Here is a 21,671-nt window from a genome sequence, read left to right as displayed (position 1 = left end):
TTAAAGAATTTGGAGGCGTAATTTTCAAGGTCTTTGGTTCAAAGCTAGCTTGTTGGGAGATATTAAAAAAGTCATTCCTAACCTGAAGGTGCATAAGGCTCTTTGATTAAAAAAAAGAAAATGGGGAAGTTAGGGTACTGAAAGTGCCACCGGGAATGTTTGGATTCTGTCATTTGTTAATCCGAGGCTATCGTAGTTCCTAAAAAGGCGATTTCTCTCTCACTGTCTCATCTTTTCAGAGTGTGAGGGCTGACTTATTCGGAAGCGCACTTTTTGCCTTTTGCAGAGACACCCTTCTACTTACAATAAACAGGGAACTCCTGTAGTACTTTGCAGTGATTGATCCTTAACAAGGTGAACTCCCCTAAGTTATGTGACACTCAGATTGGTTCATGAAAAAAGGTGAGGATGTTCTTGAGAATCAAGGATACATAACAATTTTTGAGACTAAGAATTAGAAGTTTTGGTTGGTGTAGAGGTTTTTAGATTGCTTTAAGCTTTAATGTAAAGTGCTATAGGAGTTCTCTGTTTATTGTAAACAGAAGGCTGTCTCTGCAAAAGGCAAAAAGTGCACTTCTGGATAAGTCAGCCCTCACACTCTGAAAAGATGAGAGGGTGAGAGAGAAATCACAAAAGTTAAAAATTTGTGTCTGTATTAGCCTGATAGGTGCAGATATAAGTGTGCCACTTAGAGGTACATTTCCCCAACATCGAGGGTAATGAAATATAAGCCAAATGTAGTGCAGAATGTGATTTAGTCCAGCAGCAGAGGATGCAGGAGGAATAGATATAGATCTTTACAGGCAAGATCATCAGTCTGACATCTCAGGAGATTAACTAACACCATCATCCTCAAAGAAGGCGAGATAACCAACTCCACTATGCCAATTTTAAGGATAAGGTTGTATAAATTCCAGAAAGACTTCTAACTACGAGGAAATAGATTTAAATGTGTGCTATAAAGCAATATTATAACAAATAGATCCCAATTATATAAAAACAAAATACTGCAGATGCTGGAAATCTGAAATAAAAACAGAAAATGCTGGAAAAATTCAGCAGATCTGAGATAAACTGTGGAGAAAGAAACAGAGTTGACATTTCAAGTCGTATGACCCCTTCTTCAGATCTCTGCAGAAGAGTCATACAGACTTAAAAAGTTAACTCTGTTTCTCTACAAATGCTGTCAAACCTGCTGAGTGTTTCCAGCATTTTCTGTTTTTATTTCAGATCCCAATTATTGTTCCTTTTGTTTATGCTAATGTCAATTAAAAAGTTTTTCTTAACAATGTATTATCAATTACCCCTTCATTCAGGAAAAAAAACTCAATAATATACTCCTTACTTGAAGGATACATAATCAAATTTATAAACTGTTCTATGTCTCCAGGGATTCCACGTTACAACTTAATCAAAGATAATGATTCACTGTGCATATTCTGGCTTACTTGAATGCTATTTAGAAAATGTACACAATGTTTTAACTAACTTTCTGTCTTTATTTCAGGCATTTGCTCGTATAACCAACAATCTGAATGCGCTAAAGTCTGAGCCCAGCATGCAGGTCATCAACAACATGAAGGCTATATCAAAAGAGCTTGTGGCCAAGGGGGGAGTTGTGGCAAATCATCCACTTGGATTCTAAGCGTTAGGTCTTTGGGCAATTTTTTTAAAGCAGTTGAATTCTTGGTGCACCTCACAATAAATTCAGGTTGAGCCCTCTTGAGCAAGACCCATACATGTTGCGACTAGCCAAATAAAGGTTCAAAAGTTTTCTTTTGCAAATTTAGCCTGCTAAGCCTGTCTTGAATCTGCAGGACATTTGATTTTGCTTCGTAAGCATGCAGTTTTCCTTTCCTGACTTGGCTGTTCATTTCAAGATCCGGACTGTGGGAACGAACAGCCTACTGATGAATCAGTCGCTGATTCTGTGCTCCTGGAGAATCATGAAGACAAGTGATGCTGATTGAAGTTATTTATTAAAGACTTCTGTATGTTTGAGATCGGAAAAATTGTGACAATGCTAGTTCCCTTTTACGAATTTCTGCAAATTTGAACCTTGAAGTTGCACATTTGTCCACAATAGTTTTTTTGCTGTCAGAGCATTAGGGGTGACCGATGGTGAAAGTCAGATGGTGAAGTTAAGTTCAAAATACTGGCAACATTCAGATATCAATATCAGTAACATAACTGGGCTTTAATTAGTGTACATATGAAGCCTGCTTTAACAGCTTTTGATGCCACCCAAGCCTCTTGAGTATATTATACAGCCATCTGTTATTCTTTATACAGTAGAGCATTAACATGCTGTTAAAGCAACAATAAGCATGTTTTGACAAGTTCAGCAGCCTTGTGATCAGGAGGTTCGCAAATACATTTAATGAGACCCAAGGGAACAAATTTAATATGGCAATGGTGTTCTGAGAGGAATATTCAACTCACTGAATTATTTTTACCTACTATATGAAGAATTTCTGTGTCAGATGTTTATCACACTATTTGATGTTTCACATAATAAAAGAAGTATTGGAGAGGAAACTCTTCCAATTAGTGACCATAGCCACTTTGTCCTTAGCAGCCATTTGGTACCAGCTCAAAATGCCATATGCACATTGCTGTAGGTTGGAATCATACAGGAGTCCAGTGTCGCGATTCTCCACTGTGGTCACTCCCTTGCCATTGTCTTCTTTTCTAATTTGCTCTTTTCAGCAGGCAAGAAGGGCATTGGCCAACACTGGCAAGCTCCTTTATATTAGCAGATCAGGCACCGTGATGTCATGCTATTTCAACCCGTGCAGCAAAGATAGGTGTACCTGTGCCAGAAGAGGATTTGGGGCCAGAAGAGGCCCAAACAGGAAAGGACAGCCTTTTGCCACAAACATTGCATTCCTGTAACCAGCTGCTACTTCCTGCCAGTTTTGGTTGGGCAAATGACTGGGGCATGCCGATGAGGCCTGAGAGTTAAAATTGCCTGGATCTACACACTACTGAGATTCGGACAGTTTGCTCAATTCTCACCCTTAGTTTAACTCAGTTTTGGGTTTACCTTGTTTTAATTTTTTCCCCCTAATTTTAGTTAGCAGTAGAAAGTAGGGCAACATCATCTTTATTGAAAGCTGGTGAGGCTACTCTCCATAAGTGGAAGAGATTTCATTCGACTTACTTTCCCCTGCAGAGATAAAAGGACTACAAATTGAATAGTGTAGGACATTAGATATTGGAGAAGTACTATGTATTCTAGAAAGAGGTTCTCTTTTAATAGTGGATTATTTGGTCATTACTATAAATCTTTCTGGGAGAGAGATGGGGTCTGTTCCTAAGTATTAGCCTTGACTCAATGATTGCTCTCTCACCACTATGTCAAGTGGTTGTGGGTTCAAGTCCCATTCTAGTCTTGGCCATGACATCAATGTTGCACTGAGCAAGTGCTGCACTGTTGGGGGTGATTTCTTTTGGATGAGATATTAAATTGAGGCCCTGTCTTCCCTCTCAAGTGAGGATAAAAAATCCCACTCTTTGAAGAAGAGTGTGGGAGCTCTCCTGGTATCCTGGCCAACATTTATCCCTCAACCAGCATTGTCTGGTCATTTATTTAATTGCTATTTGATCTTGCTTTGTGCATTTTGGTTGTCAGGTTTCCCTATATTGCAACAGTGACGGCACTTTGAAAGTACTTCAATAGCTGTGAATCATTTTGGGGCATTCTGAAGTTATGAAAGACATTATGACAACATAAGTTCTTCCTTAATTAGGATCTAGAAGCTTGAGTTCAGTAGCTCCATTTTATTGATCAGCTTATACAGAAATCGCTGGATTTAAAAACAAAATAGCAACTTTTTTGTTCAAAAAGAAACACTTCATCTATTTGATGGTGGGACACAGGCTGAGATGGAAATGACATTGCAATAACTGACACCTGCCTTAGTTTTTCTGTTTTGAAACATAGTGGAAGGGCATCAGTGATTCTTCTCTCTTTATTTTTTCATGGGATCCGGGCATCACTGGCAAGGCAGCATTTGTTGGCTATCCCTAACTGAACTGATTGGCTTGCTAGGCTATTTCAGAGGGAAGTGGAGAGTCAACCACTGTACCGCACAATTGGTATAGCAATGGAAAACTACTGTTGACTCGAAATATCAGTCTCCTGTGTAGCGTGATCTTACTGTTTGTCTGATCAGTGCTGTTTGTCTGATGCCTCTTTATATTAACACCTGCCTATGTTCAGGAAGAAAACATCAAATCAGAATCATGTGGTGAATGTCATTTCATTTGGAGTTGTGTGTTTTATAAAAAGCAAAACATGTATTAGAATTTTATGTTTGTAGAAAATATGCTAAAGAGTTGTACATCAGGAGTGAAGATTAACTGAAGAAATTGTAAGGAAAACAAACTGTTTCGGTGTTTGATGCCTTTCATTCTGAGTTGGCAAGGGATGTTAACTTCCCCGGAACTTTCTTTGTCTATTCCTTTTGGATCCAGTTTATTATAGATACTTTCCATAATGTACTATCAATGGCATTTCCTGGCAAGTAACTTGCTTTTGAATACATAACCCTATTCATTTTTCCTATTAATAAGAGATGGGTAAATAATACTGGAAGCATCTGAGGTCATCAATACCCCTGTGAGGGGGTATATATCTTAGTGTTATGGAGTGTGTGGAGTATGTGAGATAACATTATTGGATGGTGTGCAGCAGATTGGCTATATAGTTGTATTAGAAGATATATTAGAGGATCCTTTAGGAATGTATGTAGGATATAAATGAGATTTTTTTGGTGTACTAATGAATATTATGATGATAGATGCCAAAGTGTGATAATATAATCAAGAATGTGCTATTCTAAGAACATTGGCAGATAAAATGATGTTTTACCTGCCGGCCGGAACACATGGCCAGCAAAGGAAAAAAGACCGCAGCCCCCTGCTTCAATGACAGATTGCTCGAGCAACTTCTGGATGTTGTGGAGGCCCACTGAGATGTACTGTACCCCTCTCTGGCCGCAGGATAGGCAGCAACGTGATCAATCCAGCTTGGGAGGCGGTGGCAGTGATGGTCAGCGCCAATGCCCTTCAGAAGAGGACAGCCATCCAGTGCTGCAAGAAGATGAATGATCTCCTCTGTTCCCCCAGGGTAAGTCACCCTTCTCATCACTCTCAACTCACACACTCACAAACTCATCACACATCAGGATCCTCACACTGCCAGTTCAAGGGGTATCACCATTCACTCTCTCACACTTACCGTCATTCTCATCATCCCATCCATGGGACCACTCACCACCCACACAGACCTGGCATACCTAGTTCTGTTGAAGGGTCATGAGGACTCGAAACGTCAAATCTTTTCTTCTCCGCTGATGCTGCCAGACCTGCTGAGTTTTTCCAGGTAATTTTGTTTTTGTTTTATACTTATCATCTGGCCTGGCAGGCGTCCTGCTTACTTCTTCTCCATCTCTATCCATGCAGAACAAACTGGCACACAACAAGAGGGGGAGGTCACTGACTGGTGGGGGAATACCCAAAATCAAAATCCTCATGGAATTTGAAAACAGAGCCATCCAGCTGGCCAGCCATGATCTGGATCGGTCCTGTGCTGACGGTGAATTTGGTGCTGCTCTACCAAGTGAGGATCCAGCAGTGCAACATCCATCAGGTAACCATGCTGTGAGTGATGTGTCCTGTTTCACAGGTCACTGCCATGCACTAATTATCTCCTGCAGCATGAAAGAGCGAGAGAGACGTGGTTATCATGGATGTACTTAGCATCTCTCCTGACCCTGTGTATTGGCCCCTTAACATTTCATGGAGAGTGCTGGTCACCCCTTGGATGGTCACAAATGGCTGCCCTGTCAACCTGCGATATGCGGGAAATAGCTCCTAATCGGGATGCTGAGATTGCGAGGGGCTGTGAGTGCCTCCAGCAGTGACTGCTACATGGCCAGTGTTGGTGAGGAGATTGTACAACATGTGCAGTCCAACAGCTCCGCGGTCCAATAAAGTGATGGCAGAATCTAAGTCTGTGCTGGGGGTGTAGTAGGGGAGTGGGGGGGTGGGGGGCAGGGGGATAATGTCTGGAATTCTTGATGGCCCTTTGGTGCCTCTGCATTGCTTGCGTGGGCGGGCTGTCTAGAAGCCTGACCCCAATCATATCATTGTGGCTGCACCTGAACTGTCTCAGTTGCAGAGGAATGGTCAGTTTATACAGGTGTCCCCAATGCATGGCCTCTTCCCTCGCCTACCCTGTCCCCCCACCTTGATTTCTTGTGCGTGGGATCCAACCTAGCGTCAGCAGTTGCCCTCCCCCCGCCCTGACAACAGTCGCCTCCACGGCAGGGCAGCACTTCACCCCAGCACCCCCCCGGCGCCCCTGCAAAGCAACAGGCACCCTGGTAATCTCTGCAGAACGATGCTGTTCACTCACCTCCAATTCCCCCAAAGTGAAGGCCGCCGAGTGCACATCACCTGCATGCTATTGTGAAACACAGCGATGTGTTTTCCTGCCAATGTGGACGGACGATCCGACGGGGGTCCAAGAGCCTGGTGGGATGGCCTTTTAATGATATGCTGATATATTACAATGAATTCCCCCATGACTGTTGGTGGGAAATGCAGCTCACCGTCAGCAGGCTGATTACTGCCTGCTTTCTTGCCTTTGTGAAACCAATCATGCCATATTGTCCACCACCTATCATGCCCGCTGCCCATGGGCATGGAAAATTCTGCCCTATGCCTGAACACATTACTTTCATAGCCAGAGTCCCATTGTCCAAGTGATTGTGTTTAAAGGTTTGTCACCGCCCAGTTGAGTACCCCAGATGATTGAATGGATGCTGTGCTAATGCGATAGGAGATGGCCCCCATTCATATTCCTTAAAGTCCATTGTTCCTGGTGCAGTGTTTGCAGGTTGATTGTCTTCATTTTAATGTTTCTGGAATTCAGAAGGTACAGTAATAAAAATGTGTAGCCATCTCTGAATGTGGTCTCAAGCCACTGGGACGTTGATTTAGTCCTTAAAAACACAATTATGGGTTTCCAGCCAGTAGATTCAAAAATCATGTTTGATATAAAGCATGGTTTCATAACAATGAAGCCTGGTGATTAAAATTGACTGACAATTTGGCAATAATTGCAGCAGTTGGGTCAGCCTTCTATGTTTCTATGTATGGGGAGAAAGCGAGAGCAGGCTGTTGAATTGGATGATCAGTCATGATCATAATGAATGGCGGAGCAGGCTCGAAGGGCCGAAAGGCCTACTCCTGCTCCTCGTTTCTATGTTTCCATGATTAGACCTATCTCACCTTGAGTTTAAATCGACCTGTGGCACAGTCTTGTGATTCTTCTCGACACTGTTCCGTGTGCTTGATCGACTCGGGAATATGACTTGATAATGGAACTTCTTTCATGCTGCTTCCACTCCATCATCACAACTTTGCCACCAATGCAGTGGAAGTGCCTCAAGACATTAAAGTCTCCGCTAAACTGTGTGCATGTGCAGCCAGGCCGCAGCCTGAAGATTGCCACACAGAGCTGAAAGGGTGGTGGATTTCATCGGAAATTTCAAAAGGCAATTGGGCATGTTATCTTTTCTTTGAGTTCTCTGCCCAAAGGCAGGTCCGACCTACAGTACCATGACCTCCAACACAGGTGGGGCATGCAGGCAGGTCCCAAATTACAGGGAGGGAACCATGTACTGTTGGTACTAATCTGATCCATATCGGTCATCCAGCCAACTGAGCCAGTCTGCCAACCACCACCCCACCGCCCCCCCCCCCCCCACCCCGCACAACCCTACCCGCCCTGCTTTGCTACAATTTTCCATGATGCTAATTATGCAGTTACAATAGAAGCCGGGCAGCTAGTTGATGCCGCAATGCAGCATTGTATATACTATAGGGATTTTCGATGGAAAATGTTTAATTTTGAAGAGAATTTTGAAGGTTTATCTCTCACGAAAAAATGAACTGGTCATTATTTTAATTACTGTTTTTGGGTTCTTGCCCTACACAAACTAGCCTTTTCCCCTTAAATAACTCACGTCTGTGATTCATTGAAGGCGGTTTGTGATGTTGCAGAGCTCGGATGAAGCGCCCTATAAGTGAATGCCGTTTCAGCACCCTGTGCACGATTGGCCGAAGTGACACTGATCTAACAGGTGCGAGTTGAGGAGGATTCATACCTTGCAATAAATCTATAATGTGTATCATTCATCAAAAATAATAGATGAGTGAAAACTTGAGTTACTAAGCAGTTCGGTGCAGAGAGCTAGCACTGTCTATCTCTAACATGATTTATATGGGTGTGTACATTACTAGGACTCCCCCGAGACCGCGGGGTAGGATTGCTTTTACCTAGCCCTGTTAGGTAACTCGCACCCCAGTTGTTTGGGTAGCGGTGATTCGCATATAAGGACTGGTTGTGGGGCTGCGCAGCAGACATTGGTACACATCGGCTGGGATTCGGGGTCCACATCACCGTTCAATCTCCACTTTGCTCTAGGGTAAGCTATTTAGGAATTATTACCCTGCGGGTAATAATTGTAATGAACCGCTTGGTGGGGCGAGGGGTGGGGTAATTTTGATTAAGCTCAGTGTTCGGGTTATGTCACTGAAGAAACTAGCCAAAGACTTGTCGAAACCTTTGTTGGGGAAACCCGCGGTGTTACCTGGTAACCCCATGAATGTGGTTCGAGTCGATTTATTTAAGCAAGAGATTTGCAATGTACTGGAAGAATATATTTAAGTTATTGACTGAAACAAATTGGATTAATTTATACAAGTTGCATAGGGGTGATGGAGCTTAGGGTGAGCTGATTAGCTGAATACGTTTGAACTGAAAGGGGGAAGTATGGTAAATGTATTGGAGAAAACTGAAGTGTAATGAGCAACAGAGCCCAGTTTGCTGTTGCCGGTGTTGGGGCGCGCGATGTCGAAATGAATGTGCAAGAAAGGTACTGAGAAGCCTGGACTTACAGGGACTGCTCACACAGGTAGAACAAATACTGGAAACTGCAGTGTATGCCGTGGCTGATACGAGTAGACAGCAGGTCGGTCATCATTTTGGGAAGAGCAAAAACAAAGCCTTGAAATTCGGTATTATTTCATATTTCCAGCATCCGCAGTAATCTGCTTTTATCTTGAAACTGGGAAAGTTGAACAGCCCGTCAGCCAAAGGGCCTGTCTGAGAATGGTGTGAGGAAAGTCTAAAAGAGGAATGACAAATAAATAAACTCATTTAAAAAACAAACGAAACATGGCAATCTTTAATGAAAGGAGCTGATTAAAATACACAGCTTGCTTCATTAAACCATCATCAAACAATGTGAATTCCCATCTCCTCGTCTCAGTGCTTCCAATGTTTTCATCAGCACTTCTGTTTTTTTTATATATAAGGAAAGGAAAGCGAACAAGTAATTTGTTCCACAATTCATTGCTAGATTTGGGGAAATGAATCTATGGTGGTTTGACGCTTTAAGAAGCGCGAGGTGTCCAAAAGGGTGAGATTCTCCCCCTCTTTAAAAAGAGCTACCGGAACTTCCGTCGGTTTTAAAGGGCGCTTAATGGTCTCAGGTACCGCATGGTTCCCCCTTCCCTCATCCCCATTCCCCACCGCCCCCCATCCCCAACCACGGCAAGGCATTCGGAGTGGGGAAAAAAGCCAAGGGCCAACTTTAGGGCAAAGTGAGGGGGCGCTTCCTGTCAATAAATCATTAACAGAATGCGCATTAGAGAAGGGAGCCAACAGAAGATGAAAATACACGAGTTGCACGATAGGGAGGATGAAAATCAGAACAAAGCCCGGGGGAAGCCTGGGTCTGCTCGAGTCTAACCCACTCACCTAAAGATTGAGGATGCCTGGACTATCCCAGTTTAAAAACACTATTTTTAAAGAGTATGCTCTCTTTTTTATAAAGATGCGTGTTAACACAATGCGTAGAATGCATCTCGCATCGTTTAAAAGTGATTTGTCCCTCTGCTATATTTTAAAGAGATGCCTCATTTTCCTCATTATCTGTTATTCGCAAATGTCACTCTTCTCCAGGATGCCAGAATAGGAGTGATGAGGTTGAGGGATCTAATATAACCTCTTTTGCTTTCAGATCCTCCCAAAACGGTAACATGCAGGGGCTGCTATTGATGCTGTTAGTTTTTGCCATTTGCTTCACCAGAGGAAGTTCCAAGGCATGTCCAGCAATTCCAGTGCAACAAAATTTCACTCTAACAGAGGTTAGTAGACCATGTTAAGTAAATAGTTATGTGGCATCACCCATCCTGCTATGTCAAGAAATATTCCTTGCAGCTTTTAGAATTGTAATGAACAGCACTTAATAAGAAGACTGAATAGTTAGTGCCTCAGCACATGGCTCTTTCATTTCTGTGAACTAGATTTTAATCCACCCTAGCTTGAGGAAACCAACCCTCCTCTCTTGAAGGCCATAGAAATCCTGAATGAAATGAATTTTGCTTCCTACTGCCCAGTTCACCTGATGGGTGCATTATTCAGCATAAATCAGTATCGTAAATTAGCAACAAAAACTGCTGAAAAAACTTAGCAGGTCTGACAGCATCTGTGCAGAGGAAGACAGAGTTAATGTTTCGAGTCCGTATGACTCTTCATCAGAACTAAATTAATCAATTCACTTGAAGGTCAAAAGTATGATTGGTGTTGTTGCAAAAGTGGAGAATGCTATCAGAAGGCTTCTCTGATTTCAAAGCAAATGTTTGAGGTAGTCGAAAGAGTTTTATTCTGGGTTTGGTTGTGTTATATCCTTGCTATACACAATGGCTGACAAATATTCTCAAGCATTGTAGGGTTTCATTTGGAGGGTTGCAACATTTACACCAAAAGCAACATAGAAGATGTTGCCAAGCACACCACATGATTAGTTCAGAGTCTTTGCTAAAAATTATAATGTGTAGTCATATGGAAGTTGTATCCGTAGCAAGTAATGACACATTTATTTGCTAGATGTTAATGTTAGTTGGAAGGAAAGAAATTGCAGGGACTCTGTCATATCATTAGATGACCATTTTGAGGGAAATAATTCAATTGAGATGTGTTTGTTTGCAGACTCTGCTGGAAAATGCATAGCCATGTCATGACTTTTTTGAGAGGGCTACGATGGCTCCTCACCTTTAGTCGTAATTGCTGTTCATGGTATAATGTCCCGGATATGTTTATAATTACAAATCATACCTGAAACACAAAATGACTACTAATTGCTCAGTACCATGCAGCTTAGAAACTTCTTAGACATGTAACTGTCGAAGCTAACCTTTCCTATACAAAACTATACACATAGGAACATTATAACCTACATTATTGCAGGTAATTTCATCTTTACACAATGCAATAAGCAATAAGACAAAGGGGAAATCAATTCCTTTTGTTTCAGTTTGATTGTCTCCTCTTGATAGTGAGGAATCCACATTGTTTTTTATTGAAAACAATTTGAAAGGAAAATTCCATCATTTGCATGGCTCAATTGGTGAATCTTTGATGTTTGCTATTTGAAAAGCTTAGCAGTATTAACATTCATTGATGTACATTTTTTGGTACAGAGTTGTCTTTTTGGAGGGAAGAAGGAGCACAAGATTATTTATTAATCTACTATGTGCTGCACATGAATTGTGAACTTGGTGTTATTGTGGAAAAGTGAAGAAACAAATAAAGCACATTTCAGAGCTGGGAGTTTAATTCCTTGTTCTTTTTATAAGTCTTGTGCTCAGGTGGATGAACACTTTGGGGCACTTTGGTTCTGCCATGCTCCCACCATAATCTAACTCTTCCTATGAGCTCCATCTTTGGCTTCTAAGGGGCAGAACATCCATCCACCCATTACAGAGAAAATGGCAGATGGGTGGGGCTTCCCTAGGTCAAGAGTTCCTGCTGCTCATGCTGGAAGGAGGTCTGGTGTGGTCATGGTAAGCTGGTATGCCAACTCGGTGGCCACATACAAAACTCCATAAGACCGTATGTGGACCCCACCAATGAGGCAAGGCAAATGAGTGGGATACCTGAATAATTTTAAATTGGGTGAAAAATTGGCAAAGTAGTCACGTTTTTTGTGGGTTATGAATCAGTGTATTGGCAGAGTTGGAGGTGACCTGGGCCAACCCTTCCCACACTGGCACATGAGCTAATGTGTTTCAGACAGGCATGAGCAAATGGGTGCTGCAGAAGTTTCTGAAGTGATTCTTATGCTAGCCTGTCTCATGCAAGTGAGGTGTCCTCCCTGCACCTGCAAACTGCAAAAAGTTCATTGTTGGGAAGTACCACTGGGATTATGTCCTGAGAAATTTTGGATGCTTTTTAACCATTAATCCTGAATTATGTTCATGTAGAATAACGAGTCAATCCTTTAGACTGAGTACTGTGTCTGTGTGCAAGTGCTTATGTTTGGGGTGGAAAGGGAATGACAAACACATGGCAGATTGTTGACATCTTTTTATAACTGTCACTGATAGTGAACCTTCCTCAAGGCCATGAGGTTCTAGGTTTAAGTTTCACTTGGACATGCACTCTAAGCTGACACTTCAGTGCAGTACTGAAGGACCATTGTGCTGCCTTTTGGATGAGACATTAAATCAAAACCTGCTCAGATAGGCTTAAAAGATTCCATTACACTTTTTTGAAGAACAGCAGGTAGTTCTTCCAATGTCCTAACCAACATTCATTCCTCAAACAATATTACCAAAAGGATCATTCATCTCACTGCTGCTTTGGGACAATTTTGTGCAAACTGGTTGTTGTACTTGACAGTGATCATGCTTCAAATAATAATGAACTGATTGTGAAGCACTTTGGGATGATCTGAAGACATGAAGGGTTCTCAATGAATGAGAGTTCTTTCTACATTATTGCTGAATCTTGAGTAATCTGTGCACTCAGGTTGAGTAATCTAATATTTAACGTTTTTATTTCACAGTTTATGGGAACATGGTATGAAGTTGAAGGACTTTCTACACGTTTTATAAAAGGTGACTGCATCACACACACATTCTCTCAGAGATCTGATAATTGGATACAGGTTAACACTACAGAGAAGCGGTAAGTATTCCAGAAATAGATCGAGAGCAGAGCAATAGATAAAAGTCAAGAGTGCGGATATGCTAAATTATAATGCAAACACCCAGTTAATTGTTTTAATAATAAAAACTGAAACTGTTGGAAACTCTCAGCAGGGCACTCAGCATCCATTTCTCGCCACAGATGCTGCTTGATCTTTTGATTATTTACAGCATTTTCTGTTTTCATTTCAGATTACCAGCATTTGCAGTATTTTGGTTTCGCGTAATTGTTTTAATAAATCTGTAAACAAATCTGTTTTTAAAGTCAGGAGCTCAAGAAGCCCTTAAAGTTAATTTGGATCCTATTTATCCAGTTGCAAAGGCAGGTTTTGCAGTGTTCAGGTATAAATTTGTTCAGTTGCAGCAGATTTGTCAATGCCCAGTATTCTTATCTTGTACTTCTTAATCCACTGCTAACAGTAAGTTACGTGATGCAGTTATAAATGATCAGCAATAGCAAAAAGAGCTTGCATTTATATAACACCCATTAACATATTAAGATACCCCAAATATCTTCACAGGAGCACAAAAAGACAAAAATTGAAACTGAGATAAAAAGAGCTATTAGTTTAGGTCACGAGCCACATAGTCAAAGGCTTAAGTTTTATGGTGGTCTCATAGGAGAAGAGAGATTTGGAGATGTTTAGGGAGGGAGTTCCAGAGCTTAGGGCCTAGACAACTGATGGCACGCTATCAACGGGTGGGTGAAAGAAGCAAGGGTGCCAAAGAATCCAGGGTTGGAAGATTTTCGAGTTTTTTTGAGAGCTGTAGAGCTACAGGAATATGCCATGGAGGGGTCTGAACATAAGGATGAGAATCCTAGGATGGAATCATCCCATATTCGCACTAAATGCGGTAGCAGGTGGGAGAAAAGATGTTTTCCTGGCCAGCTGCAATGGCAGCTTTTTGTGCTGTATTTGAGGCCATTCCTGCCTCATAATTATGCACCCTGGTGGGTGGCCTCTGATTTGCCCGCCATGCCGTTACCTCATTGCTCACAAGGCACCATATTTAACTTGCAGCTGCATGCACACTTCTCAATGCTTGCAGCCCAGGAGAGCACCAGCGAAGACATAGCCCCGAAGGCCAAGAAGAGCGCAACTCTCCCGATTCAGTGACCCATCCCTGGGACACCTTCTGGACACTGTGGAGGCCCACTGTGAGGTCCTCTACTCCCGCTCTGGCCGCAGGATGTCCGGCTTGGGAGGCAGTGGCAGAGGTGGTCAGTGCCAATGCTGCACACAAAAGGTCGGCCATCCAGTGCAGAAAAAGGATGAATGATCTCCTCTGTGCCACCAGGGTAAGGCAATCATCTCATCACTCTAATCTCACATACTCACAAGGCCATCACACATTCACTGGCATCTCACTCACTGCCAGCTCAAGGGACATCACCACTCGTTCCCTTCACACAAACCCTCACATCACCATCTGCTGTCATCTCCTCTGGAGGGTGCCTCCTCAGCCCTCACCATCTTGACACCACTTGCACAGATCAACATGTGCCCTCACACTTACCCTGGGATACCCCACTTCCCCAGTACAACCCTCACCCTGCAGCCTCTTCCCTTGCCTGAGGCCAATTCTCCTTCTCCAAGCAAGCCCTAGACCTGCAGCCGTTGAAAAGTCACCCCCCACAGCCACCCCCCCCCCCCCCCCCCCCCACCCACCTTACAGCTGGTCTGGTAGGATGAGACCTGCCCATGAACCCCGCTAAAGGTGATGTGGTGCTGCTTGTGAACCTGATGCTGATTTCCGCGAGTGCTGCCTGAACAAAGGTAGGCAAACCAACCTTGAAATCCCAAGCGAAGTGCAGCTTGCCAGGTGCACGTCGCTTATGTACTGTTGTGAAACTCGGTGTGCAGTCATGCCGTTGTGTCCGAGTAGGGGGATGATTCTGGGGAGTAGGACTTATAATGATATACAGATGTATTAAAATGACATTCCTGAAGTCCAATAGCGGGAAACACGGCCCACCATTGACGGGCGAAGCAGATGATTGCGAACTGGTTTCATGATGTCATGAAACCAATTTATGGCCTTCCCACCATATTGTCCACTTATGCCCACCATGACACCCATGCCAACAGGGATGAAAAGTTCCGGCCTTAAAATTGAGGTGTTACTGGACTTTGTACAGGTTAGAATACAAGCAGCAGAGTCTTGGACAATCTCAAATTTATTGAGGGTGTAAGATGAGATGTTGGCTAGGAAATCATTGGAAAAGCCACATCAGTAGGCAACATGCCACAGTTAAGCATTTGATCAGGACAGAAATGGGCTCCTCCCTTAACTGAATTACTATGTGCAATACTGTAGATAGAGGGGGATTGGGACATGGTGGCCAGAAGGAGAAAGTTATATTCAAAGCTAAATGAAAGAGAAGGACCTGTTGATAACATAGTCAATAGATTGGAGGATATCTATTTTCGGAAGTGAAATTAGCCAACCAAATGGTTACCCGAAGAAGGAGCCCTGGGAATTGAATAGTTGAATGCAATCTATTGGAGGAGAAAGGTATGGAAAGATGATAAGCAGAAATTACAAAATGATTAACTTAAAGGTGATGCAGGAACAGGGAGAACCTAGGGGTTCACAATCATGAAACTTTGAGGGTGGCAGAGCATGTGGATAAGGCTTTGTTATTTTCTGAAAAAACGCATAAGGGATGTTGGGCTTTATAAATAAGGTCAAAGTAAGGAACTTATGCTAAATCTTAATAAATCACTAGTTTGGCCTCAGCTGAATTATTGTGTCCAATTCTAGGCACACACTTTAGGAAATGTGTCAAAGCTTTGGAGAGAGTGCAGAGGACGCTTACTAGAGTGGTAGCAGTGCTAAGCGATCTCAGTTATATGGAGAGACTTGAGCTGGGATTGTTCTCCTTAGAGTAGAGAATGTTAAGAGATTATTTATCTGAGATGTTTAAAATTATGAAGCGTTTTAATAGGGTAAATGAAGAGCAACTGTTTCCATAGACAAAAGAAATGAGGAGAAATGTTTTTTTGAAACGGCTGTTATAATCTGGAATGCACAGCCTGAAAGGGTAGTAGAAACAGATTCAATGCTAAGTTTAAAATGGGAATTAGACATATGAAAAGGAAAAAAAACTGCATGGTTATGGCGAAAGTTAAATTTCCACAATTTGATGTGTGCAGTTAGTGGAAGATGTAAGTATAAACTGCAGTTTACAATTGGTGGGATTGGTGAGAAACTTTTACTGAGATTTGTATCAAAGAGCTTCTTTCATAGAACATGATTGGAAAGAAGGAATCAATGCAGGATGATTATTGTATAATCAAAGTACCCAAATATAACCAGGTAAACATTCTATAGCATTGTAAAAGAAAAGAAATTGACATCCCAACTCAAAAGTGTTGAACTTTAGTGCCGACTGATTATTAATGTCTTTTGCATGCATAAATTATTGGGAAAGGATTAATTTCTCAAGCACACTTTTTTTTTGCTTTAAGTTAGCAATTCCTAGAACTTAATCTCTTAGATCTCCATTTTTTAAATTTTGGCAGGAATCAACAGGCAGAGACTGAGAAGGTTGGAAAGTTGCCTTGACCTCAGCAGTGTGAGACCCAGACTGCTCTAAACGCACGGCCTTAATTTAGTGGGGAAGTCCCACTGAAGCTGTGGCTTTCCTCTGTTGGAAATAAATGGATTAAATTAGGAAAGAAGGTTCTGAAAATAATTTGTTCTTTTCAAAACCTTTCTGCTCATTGAGAAGCATTTTAAATATGACCATGAAGATAACATTTGATTCATTTGGTTGAATACCTTTCTGATTTCTCTAGAATTGCAATCCAGAATAAATTTTGATGACCGCTATTCTTTCATCTCTTCATTCATCTTCTTTTAAAAGGCAGTACAGGATAAAATTCTGTTTTATGGTCAGCCGGCTCCCTATATTTGTGTGTTGCAGAAGATGGAGAAATTGTTTTCCTTTTAATGACAGTAAGGGAAATCACTCTGCATTGCTACTGAGGGTGATAGAGTGGTGAGTGAGTTCTCAACTCACCTACTTTTGCTCACTGAGTCAGATCTGCTCATGTACTGTGTCCGAGATTTCAAATTGTCTCACAGTCACAAAATGCTGAAGTAAAGACTATTCGTACATTTAAAAAAAAATTGTGTTTTGTGCAGGGATGATGGTAAAAGAATACTTTATACAGGAAAGTTATCTCCAGCTCATGTGAATGAAACAGCTAGACTTCAGATATTGTTTGCAGAAGGTAAGTGCACAAAGAAATGAAATTTACCTCCATTGGTCTAAAATTCTTGCCAGGTTTTTCTTTCATATGTGAATTTGGTACTTACCTGCCACCTCCAAATTAAAAGGATAGAAATGGAATTGGCTTCAACAGAACTGAATATTTGGTGGGGCATATAAAAGATTGCCAATGTGATAACACCAGCTTTGCACAACTGCTGACGATAAGAATGTACTCATGGTGAGTGTGCTTCTCCCTGCCAGGTGAAAATGTGTTTGCCTACTCTCTCATTCCTATAAAGGGAACATGTCAGTCTTCAGAGCAGAGATGGCATGTCATCCCTTCTCCACAGAGAGTGCACATCCACCCCTCAATAGGAATTGTCCAACAATAGGGTCTGTTTCCCTATTCCCTCACAGAGAGACCATGTTTATCTCTGTTTGTTTCACACATTCTACCCATCCAACAGTATCAGCGCATCTCTTTCATGCTGACACAAAGTGCACATTCTCTTTTCAGAGACCATGCACCTTCATCTCTTCTTGCACAGAAAATATAGACTCTCTGCTCTCCATTCTTGGGGAAAGCGTCCTACCTCATCACTAAGTGGAGAGGCCATGCCTTCTTCTCTCCTGACCTGCAGTCACATATTTCCCACTCCCCACATTGAGTGCTTATTCTCTTCTTATCCCCCTCAAAGAAAAACTAATTTTATTTCCTGACTCTCCTCAATTAAAGAAGAACAAGTAATATTTATTTTATAACACCCATTTGATGCATTTCGGAATGAATTATGATTAGAAGTAATTTACATACAAAACAAGAGGTAATATAATAAAAAAAAGTTTTAAATGATAAACTTTCCAGTCTTGTGATTAAGTACAGTGTGCACAAATTCAAACAAGAAATCAATGATTTCTAATCTATTTATCAATCTTCTATCCAAGTGTACCCCAATCTTTATACCTGTGCACAATTTTCCACATGCATAGGACTTCAAATGTTTGAACATACATGGAACTCCAGTGTAAGAGATTCAAACCATTTTGGGATGTATTTAACTATAAGTGACTTAAGCTGTAACAAATGTTGATTTTAGATTAGCAACTAACACCATATTCACAAAAATAAAAACAAAGTGCTAGACAAACTCAGCAGATCTGGCAGCACCTGTGGGGAGAGAAACAGAGTTAATGTTTCGAGTCCGTGTGACTCTTTTTCGGAACTGGAACCATTTTGACAGTGCTAACAAAATGCTGACTGTTACGGGCAGAAACAAAATAGACAGATGGCATGAAATGGGAAGCGTGTTCAAAAACAGAATAAATACAAAGGGATCGGGATAAGTTGGGGAAGGTGAGCTGATGAACTTTGACCTACGAATGTATGAAATGGGAACAGAAGTAGGCCATTTGGCCCCTCAAGCCTCCTCCGCCATCTAATAAGATCATGGTTGATCTGTTTGTGTTTCAGTTTCTACATTCCCATCTACCCCTGATAACCTTTGATTCCCTTGCCTAACAAAGATCTATCTGCCTCTGCCTTAAAAATATTCAGCGACTCTGCTTCCACTGCCTTCTGAGACAAAAAGTTCCAAAGTCGCACAACCCTCATAAGACTAAGACAACATGATGAGACCTAGGAAGGGAAATAATTTGTGGAGCCACAAGCTACTGGACAGAGAAGATCTGGAGTATTAGTAGAAAACTCGCTGTGTAGTACATGGCAGCAATTTGGGAAGCTAAGGAGATAAATGGACAGAGAGTGGGAGAGTGAAAGACCAACCCCTAAGAATCTGTACAAGGTTATCTTCCCCTTTCTTCCTTCTGTTCTGATGAAAGGCCCTGGACCTGAAACATTAACTCTGTTTCTCTCCACAGATGCTGCCTAGCCTGCTGAGTATTTTCATTTTTTTTTAACTGCAGTCTATGCAAGGCGCTGTGTATGGGAACATATGGAGTACTGTACTGGTTATCCTCCTATAGCAAGGATATCTAGGTGTGTGGCAATCATGAAAAGATCATCCAAACTAATGCCTGGCTTAAATATGATCTTCAAAATCAGATTTTATTAGTTTTCATTCAAAAATCCTCAGATTTTATAATCCATAAAAAAAATCCTCCTAAATTTGAAGGATAGAATCATAGAAGGTTATCGCACTGGAGGAGGCCATTTGGCCAATTGTGTCCATGCTGGCTCTCTGAAGGAGCAAATCACCTGGTGCCCTGCCTTTTCCCTGTAGCCTTGTACATATTTCCTTTTCAGAACGGTCTAATTCCATTTTAAATGCCTTGATTGAACTTGCCTCCCTCACACTCTCATTCAAGATCCTTAACATTTGCTACTTAAAATTTCTCCTCATGTCGTCATTGCTCCTTTTGCCAGTTACCTTAAATCTGTGCCCTCTGGTTTTCAATATTTCACCAATGGAGACAGTTTCTTTCCATCTACTCTGTTCAGACCCCGCATGATTTTGAATACCTCTACCAAAATAAAATTTCCCTATTCACGCTTTTAACCAAATATTGGGTCTGGGAGATGCACGGATCCTCTTCTATGACATCAGTCCCCCTTGTGCAATCTTTGCATTTTTTTATAAGTAGGATCTGAATCACCTTTGGGTACAGGTTACCTGGCAGCCTTCCTTCGCGTGAGCTGATGCTTGGTGCCTTGGTTGTCAATTATGTGTTAAACATCACCTGGTGTGGCTGAGTGGCCTTACTCTAGCATGGCAGTCTCTGCCTCACTTACTGAAGAGAAAGACAGTGGGCTGAGAAGGTGCACAATTTTCTGGCCTCCGTTTTCCCTGGACCCACTTCTCAGCCAGCTGAGCTTTTCGTTTCTGCTCATCTCTTCCAATGTCCTTCCAAGTAGTCTGTCTACAGAGCTGACTGCCATCAGCAACTGAATCCTAGTTGCCAGTGTTGATGTCTTCCATAATCATATCCCACTTCCAGGTGTCCTTGTTGCAGAGGTATGGATGTTCAGGAGATCATGACCCAGTGGCCAGTTCACCATACAGAAGGTCTTTGGGTATAGCCGTAATGTATCTGATGAAAGAAAAATACTGTAGATGCTGGAAATCTGAAACAAAAACAAAAATGCTGGAAAAACTCAGCAGGTCTGGCAGCATCTGTGGAGAGAGAAACAGAGTTAACATTTCTTCTTCTGAAGAGTCATACAGATTTGAAACGTTAATCTTGTTTCTCTCTCCACCGATGCTGCCAGACCTGTTGAGTTTTTCCAGCATTTTTTGTATTTATCTGATGAACATGGCCATGCCACACTTATGGAATTAGCATGCTCCAGGGCCTCTGAGTTGGTGACCTTGTGATGTCTAGAGATGCCTATGATATGTCTGAGACAGCGAAGGTGGAAACTGGTCAGCTTTTTCTCTTGCCAACATATCTTGTCCAGGTCTTACCATTGTAGAAGAATGTACTGAGGTAGATTTGGTAGGCTCGTAGTTTGGTGTTCTTGGTCAGTTGCTATTATTCCACACCCTCTTACTCAGCTTGGACGTGACAGCTGCAGTTTTTGCGATGCGTGTGTCAATGCTGATAGATGGTGGTATGGCAACGCCCTAGGCCATGACATTTGTCTTTCTGATGCTCATGGTCAAGCTAAACCTTTTACAGCCATGAAAGAGTCAATTCGTTTGCTGCTGAAGGTGTTCCTTGGTATGGGATGCTGGCGGGGAATTGTGCAGAGCAACTCTCTGAGGACTCAGTACATCTTTGTCTTGGATCTCAGGCGAGCAAGGCTAAGCAGCTTTCCATCAGCTCTGGCATATAAGTAGACACTTTCTGCAGATGAACTGAAAGCATAGGAGATCAGCAAAGAGAAGAATATGCCAAAGACTGTTATGCCAGAACACAACCCTGTTTGGCCCCACTGTGGGATCTCAAAGGATTCTTTGAATAAAGGGGTTATCTTATTAGGAAAGGTTGAACAGATTGGGCCTATAGAAGTTTAGAAGAATGAGAGGTGATCTTTTTGGAAACATATAAGATCATGAGGGGAATTGACAGAGTGGATGCTAAAAAGATGTTTCCCCTTGTGGGGGGAGTCTGGAACTAGGGGACACAGTTTAAAAATTAGTGGTCTCCTATTTAAGATGGAGGATGAGGAGATATTATTTTCTGAGGATCGTTGGTATGGGGAATTCTCTTCCCCAGAGAACAGTGGAGGTTAGGTCATTGAATATGCTGAAGGTTGAGTTAGATTTTTGATCGACAAAAGAGTCAAGGGGTCTGGGGGCGGCGAACAGGGAAGTGGAGTTGAGGTCAAAATCAGACTAGCTATAATCTTATCGAATGGTGGGGTAGACTCGGGGCTAATTGACCTATTCCTGCTCCTGATTCTTCTTCTTGTGATTCC

At 42.0% G+C, this 21,671-nt stretch overlaps 2 protein-coding genes across 2 annotated transcripts in view; both read left to right on the top strand.

The window, feature by feature from the left end:
* The window catches only part of LOC121287173 (very long-chain specific acyl-CoA dehydrogenase, mitochondrial-like), a 78,040-nt gene extending 73,689 nt beyond the window's left edge, over positions 1 to 4,351 (top strand). The window contains exon 17 of the mRNA XM_041204794.1: positions 1,508 to 4,351. Coding sequence (XP_041060728.1) covers positions 1,508 to 1,645 — 138 coding nt within the window. The 3' untranslated portion in view covers positions 1,646 to 4,351. The remainder of the gene's footprint in view (positions 1 to 1,507) is intronic.
* Positions 4,352 to 5,086: 735 nt separating this feature from the next.
* LOC121287168 (apolipoprotein D-like) overlaps positions 5,087 to 21,671 on the top strand; it is a 31,118-nt gene continuing 14,533 nt past the window's right edge. Inside the window, exons 1-5 of the mRNA XM_041204780.1 lie at positions 5,087 to 5,134; positions 8,077 to 8,156; positions 10,101 to 10,227; positions 12,930 to 13,051; positions 17,224 to 17,312. Coding sequence (XP_041060714.1) covers positions 10,120 to 10,227; positions 12,930 to 13,051; positions 17,224 to 17,312 — 319 coding nt within the window. The 5' untranslated portion in view covers positions 5,087 to 5,134; positions 8,077 to 8,156; positions 10,101 to 10,119. The remainder of the gene's footprint in view (positions 5,135 to 8,076; positions 8,157 to 10,100; positions 10,228 to 12,929; positions 13,052 to 17,223; positions 17,313 to 21,671) is intronic.

This window comes from Carcharodon carcharias, chromosome 2, assembly GCF_017639515.1.
Source record: "Carcharodon carcharias isolate sCarCar2 chromosome 2, sCarCar2.pri, whole genome shotgun sequence".
Taxonomy (NCBI): domain Eukaryota; kingdom Metazoa; phylum Chordata; class Chondrichthyes; order Lamniformes; family Lamnidae; genus Carcharodon; species Carcharodon carcharias.
This window is presented reverse-complemented; position numbering and strand designations above follow the sequence as displayed.